This window comes from Hemitrygon akajei, chromosome 19 (genome assembly GCF_048418815.1).
Source record: "Hemitrygon akajei chromosome 19, sHemAka1.3, whole genome shotgun sequence".
Classification (NCBI taxonomy): Eukaryota; Metazoa; Chordata; class Chondrichthyes; order Myliobatiformes; family Dasyatidae; genus Hemitrygon; species Hemitrygon akajei.
In genome coordinates, this window is record NC_133142.1 from 18,810,819 (window position 1) to 18,832,115 (window position 21,297).

The 21,297-nt window shown below is 39.8% G+C and overlaps 1 protein-coding gene across 3 annotated transcripts in view; it reads right to left on the bottom strand.

Moving 5' to 3' along the window:
* LOC140741793 (constitutive coactivator of PPAR-gamma-like protein 1 homolog) overlaps window positions 1-21,297 on the bottom strand; it is a 137,976-nt gene that overhangs the window by 103,514 nt on the left and 13,165 nt on the right. For all 3 annotated transcript variants that reach the window (XR_012102140.1, XM_073072182.1, XM_073072183.1), the window contains exon 2: window positions 9,012-9,258. Coding sequence is in view for 2 of the 3 variants with exons in the window: in XM_073072182.1 (XP_072928283.1) it covers window positions 9,012-9,258 (247 nt within the window). In the remaining variant the exon portion in view is untranslated. The remainder of the gene's footprint in view (window positions 1-9,011; window positions 9,259-21,297) is intronic.

Genomic DNA, 21,297 nt, shown 5'->3' on the forward strand with positions numbered 1-21,297 from the left:
TCAACTTTGAGATTCAATGGCCAAGAAGGCTTCATGGAGCCAAGGGCATGCATGATAAGGCATGTCATGGTTATCCACTGCAACCAAAGAAGACCCCTACTCATACCACTGGACCCAGACAAGGTCAAAAGTGGAACTGTCAAAGTTCCACGAGTGAATCTGCAGATGCTGGAAATAAATAAAAACACAAAATGCTGGCAGAACTCAGCAGGCCAGACAGCATCTATGGGAGGAGGTAGTGACGATGTTTCGGGCCAAAACCCTTCATCAGGAGTCAAAGAACTGTCAAAGTTCAACAGCTTTAAAAATTCTCCAGCACAGGTTTCACTGTCATTGTCAGATAGGATGGACAAACAACTTGCTGATGTGCTCTTTTGATTGACTGAAAATGAATAAAATTACTGTAGTCATCTAGTACTGGTATTGGACTGCCTTCATACAATGTTTGTATGATCGCATCCTCAAAATCTTCACTTTCATTGTAACATTCAAGATGTTTGTTGATACCTTCAAATTCTTCCGAGTTTCTAATTTGTTGAAATAGTGAAATTGTTTCATTTTTACTCACAGATGTTTCTAGCATCTCCAAGCCTGAATGCTTGAAACTGCAATGAGCAAACAATTCTAAATTGTCCTACTGCTTATTTCCGCGATCAGTGACAAAAATCACTGCTTTTTCCAACACAAATGCACACAGCTGACACTTTTAAAAACTGTTTGCTCTAAGCACAGTGTAGTGTTTAGCAGCCACACAAGTTCATGAGACTGATGCTAGTCAGAAACTGTTTGGCAACAGTCTCCTGCCCCAATTAAGCAGCACAGTATCCCAAATAAATGAAGGCTATTTTCTCAATTAGTTTTCGTTCTTTAAGAGCTTTCCCAACTAAACAGCTGCCTCAATTAACCAATGAACTGATTAACCGGAAACCACTGTACTGGAAAATCCAATGGTGACTTTATCTGTACCATTGTATACTGATACAAATGAATCATAGCCCACTGTCTCTTGGTTAGCAAACACGGGGAAATCTGCAGATGCTGGAAATTCAAGCAACACACACAAAATGCTGGTGGAATGCAGTAGGCCAGGCAGCATCTATAGGGAGAAACACTGTCAACGTTTCGGGCCGAGATCCTTCGTCAGGACTAACTGAAAGGAAAGATAGTAAGAGATTTGAAAGTAGGAGGGGGAGGGGAAACTGTGAAATGATAGGAGAAGACCGGAGGGGGTGGGGTGAAACTGAGAGCCAGAAAGGTGATTGGCAAAAGGGATACAGAGCTGGAGAAGGGAAAGAGTCATGGGACAGGAGGCCTAGGGAAGTCAGATTGCATCAGTATAGACATACTGGGCCAAAGGACCTTTTCCTATGCTGTACTGTTCCATGCCATCCTGTAGACAGGCTCTTTGGCAAGCTCCACACAATACAGCAGATCAGTGAAATGAACTCACATGATTCTTAAAAGTAGTGTCGACTAAAGTTATATAAGAATAACTTCATCCTCAACAACCACCGGATCCTAGGTAGCACCGACAACACCAACGAGTGTGACGGTCTTCTTGGAGACCATCACTTCATTTACACAAGCAAAAGATACAGAAATAACTGAAACTTGGGCATTCAAGAGGATCTCTAGGCCAACAGCAGAACTGTATACTGTTACAATCTGTACCCTCATGACAAACCATACTCTCTTTCAGCAATGTAGTACAGCACAAACACATTGAACATTGAAAGCAGCATGGTAAAAACATAGCTCAGCACTTCCCCAACCAACAAATCGAATCAAAGCTCTGCAACTGCTGCCGCAACCAAATGGGAATGCTGTGAACAAATAAAGCAATCTCAGCTAAATGAGTGAGTGCATTGGCCAGCCAAAAAAGATAGCCTTGTTTCAACTCTCACTGAAATAAAATTTGGAAACAATTCAATGACAGCTTACATGTTTCTCCTCTGTTTGGCTGTGCTACTATTATTCGAACGAATTACTGTTCTTTTTGTTGTTGAATGTTAATCAGGATCATAAGTCACAGGAGCAAATTAGGCCATTCGGTCCATCAAGTCTGATCTGCCATTTCACCATGGCAGCTTTATTTTCTCTCTCAACTGTATTCTGGTACTTCTTGTAAGATGGTGGCACGTTCAATCGCAGTGGTGTCTCTGGGATCAACGAAAGGTGTTACTGTCCTTTTTAAATGTATTTTTATGATCACATGACCTAGATGGACATTAAGAACTTAAAAGTACTGTGGATCTACCCCATCAGTAAGTTGCTTGTTGGCAGAGAAACTGAAGGAACTGGACGGTGCAGAACACGCTGCTGCCCGAGTCAGAGAGGCATCGGAGAAGTCAATACGCAAAGGAGGAGTGCAGTCTAATAGTGAGAAATGGTCTTAAGTCACTTTTCTTGTGATCACAAGACCCAGTTGGACATTATTAAAGTTGTATGCTGCATTCACTGATTTATTGGCGGATAGTGGGGGAGCTTTGTCGTAACAAGGACTAGACCTCAAGCCCTGGTGTTGCCCGTCTACAACTTTCCAGGAGAGAAGTATCAGGGTCAGTACGCCCCACCAGAGCCTGTGTGGCATGGCACTCAAGCCAGAGCTGGTGTTGGCCCCCAGTATTCGCTTGGCAGAACACAAGCTGCATTGTGGTCAACTGCAGATTTCTGCAACATTCATGGACTCGGGGTTTTGAACTTTTTTTTGTGTAATTGTATTTTACTGACATACAGTATGTGTTTGCTATCTTATATAAACCTCGTGCTGTGTGTGACTGTTCGTACTGTGTGTTGTACCTTGGTCCCAGAGTAACACTTTCATTTGGATGAATGACAATTAAACTTGAACATGAACTCCTCCTGCCTTCTCTCTGTAACCTTTGGCACCCTTACAAATCAAAAACCTATCAACCGCCACTTTAAATATACCCAATGACTTAGTCTCTACAGCTGTCTGTGACAATAAATTCCATAGATTCACCACCCTCTAGCTAAAGAAATTCCTTCTTATCTCTGTTCGAAGGAGATGTCCTTCTGAGTCTGTGTGCCTTCTGGTCAAAGACTCGCCCAGTAACAAAAATATCCTCATTGTCTACACTCTGTCCAGGCCTTTCAATATTGTTTAAGCTTCATTCAGATCTCCTCTCATTCTTCTAAACTGCAGTGCATATAGGCACAATGCCCTCAAATACTCCTCATCCATTAACCCTTTCATTCACAGGATCATCCTCTGGACCCTCTCTGATGCCAGCACATCCTTCTTTAAATATGGGGTCTGAAACTGCTCACAATACTCCACAGGACCCTGCCACCAAACACATCTTCATCTCCTCCTGCACTCTTCACTTTTCACTAGGATCGCTCCTTCCACTATTCCCTTATCTGATTCACCCTTCTCCACTAAGTTCCCTTCTGGCTCTTAGATCTGCAAGCAGAACAAGTGCCACATCTGCCCATTCACCTCCTCTCTCACCTCCACTCAGGTCTCAAATAGTCCTTTCAGGTGAGACAAAACTTTACCCACAAATCTATTGGGGTCATCTACTGTATCCGCTGCTCCCAAAGTGGCCTCCTCCACATCGGTGAGACCCGATGTAGACTGGGGGACAGCTTCATTGAACCCTTTTGCTCCATCTGCAAAAAGCAGCTTTTGCCGGTGCTCATCCATTTTAATTCCAATCACCATTCCCTTTCTGACACGTTGGTCCATGGCCTCCTCTACTGTGAGGCCACTCTCAGGTTGGAGGAGCAATACCTAATATTCCATCTGGATTGCCTCCAACCTGAAGGCATAAGCATCAATTTCTCGAACCTCTGGTAATCTACCCACTCCCCTCTTCTTCAATACCTCACCCTGGCCCCTCTCTAACCTCTTTTCTTCTCATCTGTCTACCACCTCCCCCTGGAGTGCCTCCTCCTTCCCTTTCTCCAATGGTCCATCTTCCTCTATCAGATTTCTTCTTCTCCAGCACTTTACCTTTTCCACCTGTCACTTTTGCTTACTTCATCCACCCTCCCCACCCACCTGCCTTCACCTATCACCTTGTACTCCTCCCCTTCCCCACCTCCTTATTCTGGCTTCTCCCTCTTTCCTTTCCAGTCCTGATGAAGGGCCTCAGCCTGAAATGTGAACTGTTTATTCACTTATATAGATGCTCCCTGCCTACTGAATTCCTCCAGCATTTTGTGTGTGTGTTGCTCTGGATTTGCAACATCTGCAGAGTTTCTTGAATTCCACAGCATTACATTTTTAAAATGCCACAATTGTATCTGCCTCCACCCCAACTGCTGCCATCTCTTTCCAGGCACCTACAACCCTCTGTGTAAAAATCTTAGCCTACACACCTCCTTTAAACTTTTCCCCTCATGTGGGGTGGCACGGTGGCATAGGGGTTAGCACAGCGCTCCACAGCACAAGCAACCTGGGCCCAGCCTCGCTGCTGCCTGCAAGCAGCCTGCACGCTCCCCCCACAAACCTCCCCCACGCGCTCCGGCCTCCTTCAGTCCCAAAACGTACCAGTTGGTAGGTTAATTGGCCACTGCAAACCGTCCTTGCTTTTATATTCTAGTCCTCTTGAGATTAATGTTAACATTGTAGTTACCTTCCTAATCTATCAAAATTCCTGCAGACTCTCAGCTTCCTCAACACTACCTGCTCCTCCAACTCTCTCTGTATTCTATATATTCCTCACCACTCTTCTTAATTTTGTCTTAATGTTGATTGAAATGAAATTCTTATCCCTTTCTAAACTTTCTGTCTTATTTATATTCGGCAGACTTCAGAAAACTCTCCTAGACTCTCCTTCCCTTTTACTTTTTCCATAATTTTCTAAGCTGTTGAAATCAGACCCTTATTATTTAGCCCTATCCACAAGCTGAGTTATGTGCTTCACCAGGACCATGCTCCCAGCATGGTTCTGGAGGTGTTTGTTCCATCAGAAAAGCTCCCTTCTTCGCCAACACTTAGTGCCAATGTCCTACGAATTTAAACCCACTTCTCCCACACTAATCTTTGAGCCATACATTTAACTCTGATCTTATTAACCCTGTGCCAATTTGCATGTGACTCAGGCAGCAAACCAGAGATTACCTTTTTGGTTCTACTTTATAATTTAGTCCCTAGCTTCTCAAATTCCCTCAGCAGAATTGTCTTTCTTTGTTCTCTCTATGTCACTGGTTATCCACAAGGACCATGACAAATAGATCTTCCCCTGCCCACCCCCCACTCCAAAGTCAGACAAGATGTACTGAACCTGGTCACCAGGGAGGCAACGCAGCATTCGGGGACTCTCGATCTTTGTGACAGAGAACTGTGTCTAGTCTCCTGACTATGCTCTTCCCATCTGTAACTACAGTTCTTCTCTCTCCCTGTGTTTTTATTGACATATTTAATATCCACCACTAAATTGCTCATAAAGCTCTTTTGGGTAGAACAAATGAGAACACTACCAGTACTAGCAGAGTACAGTAAAACTGTGTATTGTTTCCTAATAATTATCGACAGAGGAATTCGTCAAGTTTACTCTGCCGTGTTCTTTTGATTGATTGCAAATGAACAAAATCAGCAGAGACAGCTAGTGTAAATTATGGACTGCCTTCAAACAATGCCTTTGACAATTACATTCTCCAAATCTTCATTTTCATGGTAACTTTCAAGATGATTGTTATCTTCTTTCATAGTTCCTAACTTGTTGAAGTAGTACTGGAGGAACATTGTATCATTTCTTAATGCATGCATTACTAAATGACAATAAACGAGGACTGAGTGTCCTCATAATCTAATCTAATCTAGTGAAATCGTTTTATTTTCACTCCCAGCCGTTTCTAGCATCTCCAAGCCTGAATACTTGAAACTACAAAGAGTAAAACAATTCTGAATTGTTTTACTGCTTATTTCTCACCAACTATCTGTGACAAATATCACTGCTTTTTGAACACTAACACATGCAACTGATGCTATTTTAAAACTGTTAGCTCTAAGCACAGTGTAACATCTAACAGCCATACATGTGTCTTATGCTCGTTAGGAACTGTTCGGCAAAGTTTTCTGTCCCAATTAGGTGGCATAGTATCCCAAATAAGCAAAAAGAAACCAAGCTATTTTCTCAATCAGTTTTCGTTCTTTAAGAGGTATCTCAAACAAGTGCCGCCCGATTAACTAATGGCCCAGTTAAACAGAATCCACTGTATACGACTACTCAATCATGGTGCAGTATTTCAACACTCTCAAATGGTTCGTAAAATACACTTTGTTGTAAAAGAAAAGTCACCAACATTTTGTTGTCTTTCATAGCCAATATGACACCTCTGCTAAGAATAAATGGAGGTGGCGGGATTGGGATGGCAGCTATACAGCCTCGAGCACATTGGTTATTGTGTCAATGTATTTAATTAACTCAGATCCATTTCCCTTAATATGTTACCTAAAAAGTGTTCCATCAAGTCTGCTATCAAATTAATTGCATTGCTTCTGCTTCATTGAGTTTTCTCAGTTCAGTATTGAAGTTTACAGCTATTCAGCAGAGACAGAAGAGATTCTACTGATTTTGGAAATCCTGAACAACACAAACACAACTACAGTACTGAAGGAACTCAGCAGGTCAGGACACACCTCTCTGGTGCACCACCTCCTTCCCTTTATTCAATGGTCTACTGTCCTCTCCAATCAGATTCCTCCTTCTTTAGCTCTTTACCTCTTCTACCTATTACCTTCAAATTTCTCACATCATTCCCTTTCACCCTCTTTCCCCCACCCACATACCTTCCCACCTTACCTTAACTGATCTATCACCTGCCAGTTTGTGCTCCTCACCCTCCTGTTGGTTTTGATGAAAGGTCTCTGCCCAAAACATCAATTTCCCTCCATAGATGCTGCCGAGTTCCTCGGGCATTTTGTGTGTATAGCCCACCTATTCAGCATTATGACTGACAGTATTACACAATTGTCACCTCAGTTTCAACATCTATCCTTTCAAAATCAAATAGTAAAACATACAACTAATGTTATGGTGGTTGCTAAAACACAACTCCTCCATGAAGATGATACTTTAACTAGTGACACCTGATAAGTTTTCAGTATGATCTTTAGTATCTTCTTAGAAAGGGTGCAGTATCAGAACACCGCCATCATGCGATCTTACAAAGCAAGAACTGGCCATCTCTACTGTTCATTTACACATTTAAACACAGTCTATCAAATGTCATTTCACTTGAATAACTGTGTCTATTTACATTTAGTTTGGGCCTCATATGCAGTACAATGCTCCTCCAAGATGGGTCTGGTTAGAGAAAATCTTGTTCTAGGTGGGCACTAGTGATAAAAAAAACACATGTAAAACAACAGTGCAGCTTCAAAAGTCATCTGAACTTGTGTACTTTGGGGTCTCCTCTATCTTAGTAATAAGTAACGTAGAACAGTTAGGTACCCAATATATACATAATATACATACTTCTTCACTGCATCCTTTGAATATCCCAAATGCTAAACGAAAATGCATTATTTTTCTTCCCTTCTGGAATATACTTTTAAGAGAAACTAAGGCAAAGGCTTCTACAGCCAAAGCTTGTGGACCAACCCTGCTGCAGGACAACTACTAAAATTTAGACACGTAAAATCCCAGAGCCTATTAGCTGTGTAAAACCAAATATCCTGCTCTTTATCCAGGAAGGTGAACACTAACAATCAATGTTCTTGGCTGCATGTTTATTATAAATGTGCAATAACCGTCCCTACTCTCAGTAATGTGCTTATTTCTCCTCTCAAATTATTAAAAGCTGGCAGCCTCATTAACCATTAGCAGTCTCCTGCAAAAATACAGACACACACTTGATTTGAGTATTAAAATACATCTTTGCCAGCTCCCAAGTGTTTATGTATCATGTTGGAGCCAATCCGAGCTTTAAAAACCCCAAGATTTTCTTAATTCTCAAGGCTACATCACAAGATCTAGTTAGCCTAGCTTTAGAATTCAGCAATTTCACCACTAGGATAAAAGCAACACCCAGGAAAGTAGCTGATCCAAATTGCTCAAACCTGTCCCAAGAAAAACATATTCCTTCAGCAGACACCAGTACTTCTAACAGATTTTTCAAAGCATATGGGCAGAAATGTTGACTATAAATGAGAAGCTTTAGATTCCAACATATACAAAATAGCACAAGTCAGGAAGACCAAAGGCAAAATCAACCATTGATAACTTTTCTTTCATTAACACTATTTCTAAAAACAATAAAGTAAACCACATCTGATCATTTAAAATTTCTATTTATAGTAGCAAATGGCAGCAACAACTCAACTTTAGGTGTGCCAAGTCCCAGAGCCTATTATGGAAGTACGAGCTGTATAAGCTTACAGCTGTGCCCTATGCTACCAACTTACTTATAATCTCTGCATTTGTACATTCTGTCACTTTGAATTGTTAGCATGAGAGATCAACACAACACACACCATTTTTATGTCTTAATTATCCTAATAAAGTCCTCAATGACTTGTTATACCCCATTTCTTCACTGAAGTGATTTCATCTTCCTGTGACTACTCCATTTCTCATTAATTTTCCTTTCTTTTCTGTACACTTTAAAACTCAGAATATTTAGATCCTATTCCTAATCACCAGGATAGCTATTATTGATTATTTCAGTAATGCCTATTATATCATAATAGTTCTACATAGAGGGAGAATTTCTGATCTAGACTGTGAAAGTTTAAGTTTCTTTATACTGAGTAAGATAATGTTACTATTCTTGCTCAAATCATGTTAGGTTGCTCCCACACAATAGCCAATAAATGGTACTGAAACAACAAATTGAATAAATATTGAATAGCAAACAACCCAACTAAAAGAAACACTTAAAAGACAGTTGCACATTGAGATTTTTCTAAAACTCTTAAAGCATTTCAAAGCTGTAAAACATTTGATACAGAAAAATACTTAGACTGCGAATTTTAAATGGAACAGTAATATTCTAAAATCACAGAGAAGAAACTATTTCTTTATATATTCACTTACCTAACAATGCAGCAAAGATAACAAAGCGACTAGGATTCAGATCCAGTTGCTTGGCAACTTCATGCATCAGGTATTGGCTGGTAGTGAGGCTTTTGCCATTCCGGCTCAGTTTAAGGGCATGGGCACTGAAATAGTATTGGATGTTACACAATGCATAATCCGAGTCATAAGCAAGCAGACCGTGGAAACCATTCTCTCTGCAGAAGGCTATCACTTCTTGATGGTGATCTTCAATGCTCTGTGCAACCTGGAAAAGAACAAAGCATTTTATTTAAGCACCACATGGAATTAACTGAAACCTTAGGAAACCACTTTTAAGTAGGTCATTTGATATTCACATTTCTTCATATTATACTTATATATTTTTTATATGGAAGTTTCACATTGACCACAGCTATGCGAGATTCTGTATGCGCAACTTAAATTTAGCTTTGACTTTTGCAATATTCAATGAGTCACTGCAAAGTAAAAAAAAATCTATAAAATTGTATGGTAAATTATTATTAGCACTTAATATTAAAACATCACTGAGTACTTTTCTTCTCTGCTTTAGGGCATTCACACCCTCAATTTTCTCTCCATTTCTCCTGAATCACTGGGTTGCAGAAGATTCTTGTTCAAAACTGAAATAAATTACAGCTTTTGTAATTATCCCACAATGATCCAATATACACATTAATTTAATTAGGCCCAGTAGATTGGGAAAAACAGTCCTGCTCAGTGGCACACCAATATCTAAACTTGTCAGTTATTCTTTTTATAGTGGAAGCTGGGGAGAAACAAATAGCTAAAACTGAGTGGGAAAATATTCTGGAAAAGAGCATACAAATTATTTTTTTCCCTAAATAACTTCAGGGGGATATAATTTATATGCACTTACATACACAGGTTTATTTTTTCCCCCTAAAATAAAATACTTAACATCATGGAATACAAAGTTCACCATTAATATCCAACAGTTCTACCCACAATCTGAAGTAATTTGTAACAAATAAAGTACTTCTAGAATTTGTTCACGTTTAAGAGATCTAACACATCACAAGACCTCAAAATGGTAAAAGTGGTAATGATAGAGTAAGTGAAGCTGGTTAAAAGCAATATTAGCCAGAGGACCATGAAGAACTCCCTGATTTAATCCAAACTCGCAATGCTGGATAGAATTGGATAGGACTTTGTGATATGGTGCAACTCAAACTACCTGCGTCTCAATGTCACCAAGACCAAGGAGATGGTGGTGGACTTTAGGAGATCTAGGCCTCATATGGAGCCGGTGATCATTAATGGAGAATGTGTGGAGCAGGTTAAGACCTACAAGTATCTGGGAGTACAGTTGGACGAGAAGCTAGACTGGACTGCCAACACAGATGCCTTGTGCAGGAAGGCACAGAGTCGACTGTACTTCCTTAGAAGGTTGGCGTCATTCAATGTCTGCAGTGAGATGCTGAAGATGTTCTATAGGTCAGTTGTTGAGAGTGCCCTCTTCTTTGTGGTGGCGTGTTGGGGAGGAAGCATTAAGAAGAAGGACGCCTCACGTCTTAATAAGCTGATAAGGAAGGCGGGCTCTGTCGTGGGCAAAGTACTGGAGAGTTTAACATCGGTAGCTGAGCGAAGGGCGCTGAGTAGGCTACGGTCAATTATGGAAAACCCTGAACATCCTCTACATAGCACCATCCAGAGACAGAGAAGTAGTTTCAGCGACAGGTTACTGTCGATGCAATGCTCCTCAGACAGGATGAAGAGGTCAACACTCCCCAATGCCATTAGGCTTTACAATTCAACTGCCAGGACTTAAGAACTTTTTTTTTTTAAAAGCTATTATTAATGCTTTTTGAGTTAGTGATTTAGATGCATATCATATTATTACTGAGTTAAGTATTGTATGTAATGAGTTTTTGCTACAACAAGTGTATGGGACATTGGAAAAAATGTTGAATTTCCCCATGGGGATGAATAAAGTATCTATCTATCTATCTATCTATCTACTAGCAAGATTAAAGATTTCAGCTTTATGTCTCAGTAGGTAGCCTGGTGCAGTAATTCCAGGACACACTGTAATATCAATCTAAGTTTTATCACCCCAGAATCAGAGGAAGGAGTGATACTCAATTCTTTCCTTACTCCCTTCATTCTTTCCCTTCACCTACTGCTGTGCAAATTTGCTTCCGTGTTTTTTCCCCAGTTGTGTTGAAGGTTATAACCAATAAGGATGAATCCCTCTAGTTTTAATTATTGACATCAATTTATTAAATGATTACAAAGTACTTTTTCTAAAGCACAATCTCAAGATTGTATAATCATTTAAAATTACAGGCAGTCTCAGTTATATACAAGGTTTAATTTCTGTGAGCTGTTTGAAAGCTGATTTCTCTCTAATTTAGAAACAATTGTTTTCTATAGCTAACCATATTGTAAAGCTCTGCAAATATTTTCCATAATTCTTTCATTTCATGAAATATTCATCCAAACACAAACTAACAGTGAATACACCATATCCAGTCGTGAATGAATGCCACAAAGCATTTTGTTAGTGTTGGCATCTTGAAAGGTTTGTAAACAAATTAAGGGAGAAATGGGTAAAGTCAAATTTCCATAAGTCAGGTATCTCATTACCTGGTATCCTGTTTAATTTTCTTCTTCCAAAGATATGACTTCTTACAAAAGCCCAGAACTTGCTTAAATTCATAACCAATAATATGATTTGTTCTGATACTGTTCAATACAAGTCTACAATGGTTTTATCACTAGATATCCCGAATCTTAAAAGAAGCGATGTTCACCAACATGTATAATTAGTGTGGAGATAATGACCTAAAATTGGGATTAAATAGATGGTGTAATAAAAGTTTACAAAAAAGAACATGGTGAGTAAAATCTAAAAAGACAATATCTCTACCACAAATAAACATCAAATGTTATTTCCTTACAGCTACTTTTTCCAGCTGTCTTCAATTTACAAATACAAATACCAATGTCACGATGCTGTTTACTGACTACAGCTCCACACTTAACACCATCATTCCTACAATTTTGAATGAAAAGCTCCAGAACTTGGGCCTCTGTACCTCCCTCTGCAATTGGATCCTTGCATTCTTAACCAGAAGACCACAATCGGTGAGGATCTCCATCTCGCTGACAATCAACACTGGCACACCTCAGGGATGTGTGCTTAGTCTATTGTTCTACTCTCTCTACATCTATGACTGTGTGGCATGGCACAACTCAATTGCCATCCAGAAATTTGCTGACGATATAACCACTGTTGACAGAATCTCAGATGGTGATGACAGGGCTTCCAGGAGCAAAATATACCAGCTAGTTGAGTGATGCCGCAGCAACAACCTTGCACTCAACATCAAAGAACTGATGGTGGACTTTCAGAAAGGTTAAGATGAGGAAACACACATCAGTCCTCATTGAGGGATCAGAAGTGGAGAGAGCGAGCAATTTCAAGTTCCTGAGTGTCAATGTTTCTCAGGACCTAACCTGGATCCAACATATCAATGCAGCTATAAAGGCAAGACAGCAACTGTATTTCATGAGGAGTTTGAGATGATTTTGTATGTCACCAAAAACACTCCAATTTTGACAGATGTACCATGGAGAGCATTCTAACTGGCTGCACCGTTGCCCGGTATTGGGGGGGGGGAAGCAACTGCACAGAATCAAAGTAAGCTGCAGAAAATTGTAAAATTAGCAAGCTTCATCATCAGCACTGACCGCTGTAGTATCCAGAGCAGTGCCAGAGCATCATCTTCCAGCAGTGCCTCAGAAAGGCGGTATCCATCATGAATGACCTCCACTACCCAGTGATTCAGGAATAGTTTATTTCCCTCTGCCATCTGATTTCTGAATGGACATTGAACCTATGTATACTACCTCACTGCTTTTTTTATTTCCTTTTTTTTGGCACTACCTATTTAACTAACATATACTTAAATTCAGTTTACTTTTTTCTCTATTATTGTGTATTGCATTGTACTGCTGCCGCAAAGTTAGCAGATTTCCCAACATATGCCAGTGATACGAAACCTGATTGGGATTTTGATAACATCAATATCAGTTCTAAAGTGGCTAATAATGAAACTGTGAAATTCTATACTTGATGTGACTGGGTACAGCATTTTAAACTAGACTAATTGCTGAATTCAGATGTTCACTGGCTTTATTAGTAAAAAGGTTTAGCAATCCAAAACCCAGGATTGTTGATCCAGAAATGAGAATCCAAACCCCACCATGGTAATTGTTGAATTTAACTTTAGATAATAATCTTCAATTTAGAAGAAATAGTCATTAGTATTGATAAATCAAAATAAACCCTGCTAGTTTGCAAATTATTGTTTAAACCCATTTGATTCACTCAATGAATTTTCCATTTTCATCTGGCCTGTCCTTTAAATTATACCATATTTACCAATGTGAACTCTTAAATGCCACCTGAAATAACTGCACCAGTACCAGTAATAAGCATGTTATGGATGGGCTATACATGACTACCTTGTTCATTTAGGAATGCCAAGACTCCAAAACATGAATTAAAAAGAAAGCAATTTCACATGATGAGTTATAAACAGTCCCAAAGGAACACTAACTGTATCAAATTGTGACTGCAACTCTCTCAGACCCACAGCATAATTATGGCACAAATGCTACAAATTTGGATCATCCATGGCTATAACTGTAAGTTATTAGAGATCAATCAATCCAGGATGTGGTTTAGTAAGTGCTAATTCATGCTCCCTTAAATCTTCGAGAAGTACATGTTCCATGAGTGTAACTAGAATATCCACAACTTGAAAACATCCTTGTGTTTGCACAACTGCTGCCTTAATATTACCATAGGAAATCTGAATAAACTTTTGGAGGGGTAGATCTGAAATTAACTATTAAACAATTTTATATTTCTAGATACTTTAACAAATCAGTGATAGAATCAGATATTTAACTCAAATATAAAGATACAAAATAATGATACAAAAACAAAGATTAAGTTTCAACAAAATCTGGAAGTCTGCATGCATAACCGTATATTCTTTCTTTCAACAAGATACACCAAGTGTACTGCATTTGAAACTGCAGACAAGCTGAACAGTACTTCAGATGTGAGGTACTAAAGAACTACCCAGGAGAAATCTCGATTTCCTGAAGCAAACCCAACAAAACAAATCTACTAAAATTCTGTTTCCAGTCTCATCTCATTGTCTCGATGGTTCACAGAACCTTAAAATCCTCACCAGTTAAATTAACAGAGCAAAACGAACCACTTCAATGAGAACAATCACACACTACACTAGTCTGACTTTAATGAATACACTAAATCTGTGGTGATACGAAGCTGGGAAAAGGATGTGGTTAAAAGAAACAAAGTGAACTCTAAAACCAGAACCAACACCCAGAAATTGTAAAACATGAGCAGAAACAAAAATTACAGGGACTAAAATGCAAAATAAAATTTAAAAACATGGAAGAGCAGACAGCTAAAATAATAAAAGAGATAAACAGCAAAGAACTGTCCAACAAGAACTACCATACATTATCAATCAGATTTACAGAAAGATGTTGTTTCTTGTCACCGTCTCCATGCCACCCACCTCCCGCAGATTCTGATGAGGTTAGTCGAGTCCCAATTTCTGTCCTTCCTTCTCAGCCACAGCCAAAAGCTGCTCTTTCCTGCCACTTCAGCTAACTCTCTGGTGGCCCCTGAGCCTTGCTCCAGTCACTGGCCTATCATGGAGTAACCTTGCTGTCAATGAGCCAACAAAGCCCCAGCATCCTACCCCACAGGGTGGATGATGGTCCTCCTGCCAGCATCCTTACACTCAGCTGCCAGATCTGAGTATCCAGCCTCTTGCGTGCATGGGCAACCTCCACTCCCTCCTATGGGATGGTTAACTCAATGAAGAGGGCTGTCTTAGCAACCTTGGACCACAGTACTAAGTCTGGGCGGAGAGATGTGCTGATTTCCTTGGGGAACTGTAGCTGTCTGCCGAGATCTGTCCTCAAGTTCCACATCTTGCCTATGGAGAGTCCTGAAGGTGTTCTTAGGCAGGACCATTCAATGCTCTTACCAGCCTTAACAAATGGGATGAGATTTTGTCCCACTGGGGAAAGGCTGCTTCTCGCATCCTACCTGCTAGTCTTGAGGATCTCTGCCAGCTTCTTTAAGACCTGGCTGTGCCGCCATCTCTATTCCAAATAGTGAACTGTGTTAAAGCAGCATCTTTATTTAATAAAATAACCCGTTTCTGCAAAGGAAAAGGCAATAACAAATTAAGAGAGATGCGATTTCCAGGGGTGATAAGGATATTTAAGAGCATGGTGAACCTGAACAACTTCACGTTATAAAATTTAACACAGAAAAATAATTCTGAGATGTAATTATAAATGGATACATGAGTTGCTGCATTCATTCAGGCAAGTGGATAGTATTGAAACACACTGCCAATGTGTACTTCAGTTTGTAGAAAAGCCCTGGAGGTGCAGAAGGTAGCCATTAGCAGGAGGATATCCAGTCTCTAACCAGCTCTTGTGGTCAAGGTGATTTATCCAATTGAGCTTCTGATAAACGGTAACATCCAGGAAATTGAGGTTTGCAGGCTTAGAAATGGCAATGCCATTGAATGTCAAAAGTAAGCTGGCTGCTTTCCTGAGGTAGTGAGTAGACATAGAGTCCAGTCCATGAAGGGGAAGCTGTTACCGTAAAGCTCTTAAGCTATGTGCGTAGCTCTCCGCAGTTTCTTGCAGTTAAATGCAGAGCAGCTGCCATACCAAACTGCTATATATTCAGTTAGGATGCTTTTCATGGTCCATAGAAAAACTGGAGAGTCGGAGTTCAAAAAGGAGATAGAAAGCTTAGTGACATGGCAGCATGACAACAAACTTTCCCTCAAGGTCAGCAGAACAAAAAAGCTGGTCATTAATTTTCGAGAGGGTGGTGAGAGGAAATGATGCATCCCAACAGAATGCCCTCTATGCTGCATCAATAAAACTTGTGAGGGTCAAAAAGGACACACCAAATTTCTGGTTTGGGAGCACTAGCGTTCAGTTTAATTGCAGTGAAGGTGTTGCTCTCTATCCTGGTTGATTGCGGTCTACTGGTCAAGGGCCCAGATGCAGGAGTTCCAGGGTCTGGAAATTGCTGCTGAATTTGCTTGGAATTACAGTATTGAAGGCAGAGCTGTAGTCAATAACCAATAGTGTGATGTAGGAATCATTACTGTCCAGATGCATCACAGGTAAGTGTAGGGCCGGTATCCACTGCAAACCTATTTCTTCAGTAAGCCAAGATTTTCTGGAAAGCTGTAGTTGTCAGAGCCACTGGGTGGTAGTTGTTAAGGCTTGATATCTTGTTTTTAGAACATAGAACATTACAGCACAGTACAGACACTTTGGCCCATAATGTTGTGCCAATCTTTTAACCTACTCTAAGATCAATCTAACTCTTCCCTCCTACAAAACCCCCCATAGTTCTGTCATTCATGTGCTTGTCTAAGTTTCTTAAATGCCCCAGTGTATCTGCCACTACCATTAACCCGGCCAGGCTGCTCTAAGCACCACACTCTCTGTCCAAAGAATTTAGCTCTGACATGCCCCTTTAATTTTTCTCCAATCACCTTAAAATTATGCCACCTTGTGTTGGTGATTTCTGGCCTGGGTAAAAGTCTCCATCTATTCACTCGATCTATCCCTCTTAAGATCTCATACACTTCTATGAAACCACCTCTCATCCTCCTTTGCTCCAAAGAAATGCCCAAGTTCGCTTGAGCCATCTTCAAAAGACATACCCTCTAGTTCAGGCAGCATCCTGGAAATCTCCTCTATACCCTCTCTAAAGTTTCCACATTCTTCTGATGAGGTGACCTGTACACAGTATTCCAAGTGTCTAATCAGGGTTTTATAGAGCTTCAACATTACCTTATCGCTCTTGAACTCAGTCCTGCAACTAACGAAGGCCAACCAATATACCATACATATTCATAAGAACCCCATCAACTACTGTGGCAACTCTGAGGGATCTTTGGATCTGATGCCCAAGATCCCTCTGTTCCTTCACACTGCCAAGAATCCAGCCATTAACTGTTCTCTGAATTCAAATTTGACCTTTCAAAATGAACCACTTCACCCTTTTCCAGGATGAACTCCATCTGCTCCCTCTCAGCCCAGCTCTGCATCCTGTCAACTCCCCACTATCCACTACTCTACCAACTTTCATGTCAACTGAACTTTCCGCTCCATCAAAGTTATTTATAAAAATCACAAAGAGCAGTGGTGCCAGAACAAAACCCTGTCAAACACCACTGGTCACCAATCTTCAGGCAGAGTGCTCTCCATCTACTACTGAAATGAGGCCCAGTATTCCTGTTGCATTGCAAACTATGCAATGACAAGTAGCTTAATGATAAGTGCATGTTGCTTGACAATACTATCTGCAACAGCTTCTATTACTCTGGCAGTGATTGATAAAAGACTGATCAGGTGGCAAATACTGGATCTGATGTGTTTTGCCTTGTGTTAACATGACATAAATGGGCCATTTTCCTTTTTTTTAAAGAAGATATCAATGTTGTTATTGTACTAGAACAACTTAGCTAGAGGAATAATTAGTTTGGGAGCACTTTAATACTATAACTAGGAAGCTCTCTGGTCTCATAGCCTTTCCAGAATCCAAAATTTTGGCCACTTTATGGTATCACTTCGTGTGAATCAATCTTCTGTGAAGATGGATATCTCAAGAGGAAACACAGATGGATTATCTCAAGAGGAAACACAGATGGATTATCAAATCAGCACTCCCAGCTGATCATGACTACAAATGTTTTCTACTTTTTCTTTAGTACTCACATTCAGTGCCTTGCCCCATTAGCTGTTTAACTGTCCACCACCATCTGTAACTTGATATGGCAGAACTGCAAAAATTCAATCTGATCAATTGGCCACGAGATTGTTGAGGACTGTCACATGCTGCTATTTGCATTTCTGACCGAAAGGTTCTATATCACAATTTCATTAGGTTGGCACTTCATCATTTTTATAGTACTGCTCCCAGCAAGCACATCTGCACTCCTCACTGAACCAGGATTAACACATTTGCCTTTCCCCACTCAACCACTGGAGTAGTCCAGAATCAAAGCAATGTGTCCTGAATTTGTAATGACCAGTGTGCGCAAAAATCCTGCTGTGCAAATTTTTGCCCAATGTCAAGAACGTGTGCACAGTAAATAACTTCTTCAATAAAAACAGTATAAATAAGCCAGTTCTAAAATCTGCAGACAAATCACTGCAAACTCCACATTATCAACACCATCTACATCAGAAACCAGAAAAGGAAATGTGATTGTGTACGACTGTGAAATATCCTTAACATGCCAACGAAGTAGAGGGTGACAACCTTTGATGCGCAGTTTAAATTTCTTTGTGTGCTAACAGAAAAAGATGTGTGTGCGCACACACTTGCTCACCTTAGAGGGAGCACTGCTCAAAGTACACACTGGATAAAATCAGTGACATCTATTTCCAGATTCCATATTTGCACACACATGTATGAAAATACCAAAGGTGTTTTCAATACTAAATGTTAGACAAAGCAAACACCGTCATCATTTAACTGCACACCTCAACCACTTATGTTTATTTTATTCCTTGCAAATATTAGTAAGTTTATCTACTCTACTTAACTAATGATAATGCTTTATCAGGAGCACTGTGTATGCAAGGCCCTTAGCATTATCAATGATCGCACCCATCCATCCAACAATCTCATTTGACACCCGACCATCAGGCAGAAGTCAACACAGCATTAAGACAAGAACTATTACGATGGGAAACAGCTTCTTCCTCCAGGCCGTGAGACTACTGAACTCCTGGCCTACAGCATGGTCTCATCACGTATGAAACACCAGAAGTTTTTAAACTTGTGTCGTAAAGACACCATATTATTTGTTAATTTATTTGTGGTAATGTTACTTTATGTGTTATGTGTGTGAGTTGTATGCACTGTGTTGCGCACCTTGGTCCAGAGGAACATTTGGTAGTATACATGTGCACGGCTAAACTTTATACTTCAAAGTTCAAAGTAAATGTATTATGTAAAGTACAACCATGAGATTCATCTTCTTGCAGACTAATAACCATAATATAGAATCAATGAAAGACAGCAACAACTGAACGGGCAACCAGTGTGCAAAAGACAACAAACTGAAAATATAAAAAGAAAAACTAATAATAAATAAATAAGCAATAAATATCAAGAACATGAGATGAAGAGTCCTTAGAAGTAAGTCCATAGGTTGTGGGAACATTCCAATGATGAACTGAAGTTGAGTGAAGTTATACCCTTTAGTTCAAGAGCCTGATAGTTGAGTGATAATAACTATTCCTGAACCTTCTTCCTGATGGCAGTGTGAGAAAAGAGCATATCCTGGGTCGTGGGGGTCTCTGCTTTCCTGCAACAATGTTTAGCGTGCTCAATGGAGGGCTTTACCTGTGATGGACTAGACCGTATCCATTTTTTGTAGGAGATTCCAATCAAGGACATTGGCGTTTCTATACTAGGCTGTGATGCAGCCAGTCAATATACTCTCCACCACACATCTATAGAAGTTATCAAAGTTCATATATGTCATGCCGAATCTCAGAATCAGGTTTATTATCACTCTAATGTGACAAGAAATTTGTTAACTTAGCAGCAGCCGTTCAATGCATACATAATATACAAGAGGAAAAAAATGAAATAAAAATTATAATAATAATAAATAAGTAAATCAATTACAGTATGAAGTATGCTCTTTAGCCTCTGCCTCTATGCAGGTAGAAGGACAGCCAATTGTTCAGATTTCCCAAAATGTGGTCTTGGCATGCAACGATAGGCTTTCCCTATATTAGTACAACAGTGGTCTAGTGCGTTGGGACCTCTGATGCAACTGATTATATGTTAATAATAATTTGTCAGGGATCCTTCCAACAAGCCTGACTGAAATCCTGACTGTGATTTGAAATGCACTGGGGTGGACTATTTATTGCTTGGTGAAGGAATTGTGCAGTATTTCACGTGCCTGATACCATTAGGTGTTCAAGGTCAGGTAACAAGAATACGACAGTACTGCCACATCAGGGCACCACAGAGATGACCAAGAAACATACATCTCCACCTTTTGCCTTTTCTGAAACAGTAGTTAGGTCCATCCTGTGTATCAAGAAGCCTTTGGGTCTGATCACTTGTATCTGGCAAACGCTGAGTAAGCCACATCTTGATAAAATACAGAACACAGTATTTCTCATTTTTCTTCAATATAGCAACTTTGCTCTCCAGCAACTGCACATTTGCTAACAAGATGCTAGGTAGAGGTGGTGTCATCCATCTCCTTTCAGCCTGACTTCTTTCTCTGTTACAGACATGGCAGTGAGCCTTTGTCTACTTAAAGATGCTGTATCTGCTTGCTTGAGAGTTAACTACACCAAGTCCTTCAGAAAATAGTGAAAACTACAGCTTATTGTCAGTTTAAAAGTACACTGCTTAAAGGGAAATAACATGCTGCAGATTGCAGTAAGAGTAATTCAAGAGGTATATTTAGAAGTATTGAACATCTCTGTAGTTCACTGATTCCATTTTGAAGTTGAACTTGAACTTGACTTACTTAACATATAATAACCTATTTCACGACTCCCACCATTTTAAATATATGCCTTTAATCTATTAGGTATTACTTGTTCAATTATTACTGTAGTTTCCTTAGTAAATTTATTGAACCTTTTTCAATGAATAACTCAAGGACAATTCATCTATAAGATGTTAGAAATCAATTTGCGGAGGATAAGATTACATAAAGTATGCAATCCTCCGATTCCCATTAGACATCTACCATTAACTATAATTAATTTGACGTTGCTGGAACTCGCATTTATATTAAAAATTTTGCAACTTTATGACATCCCAAATCACTTTCCAGCCAATACTTCTGTAAAGACACCACCGGTAAGATATCAAGCAGCATCTATGGAGAAGAGTACAGTTGACATTTCAGGCCCAGACGCTTCAGTGGGAACCAACATTTTGTGTTTACCTATCCTGCAGTGTTTTATTCCCATCTGTTACATGGTACATCCATAATTTTCTACTTCCAGTTCCGATTTCTATACTTGGAACCAGTATAACATTTTTAATATAATTTTACATGTGTTGAAAGATAATCCAATGATCAGCTAGTTCTTGGAGCATGCTGCTTCTTTCAGCATGATCTAGGGTGCAGTCTTTGGTTAGAGCATGGGGTCTCTCATGATATGAAACACTATC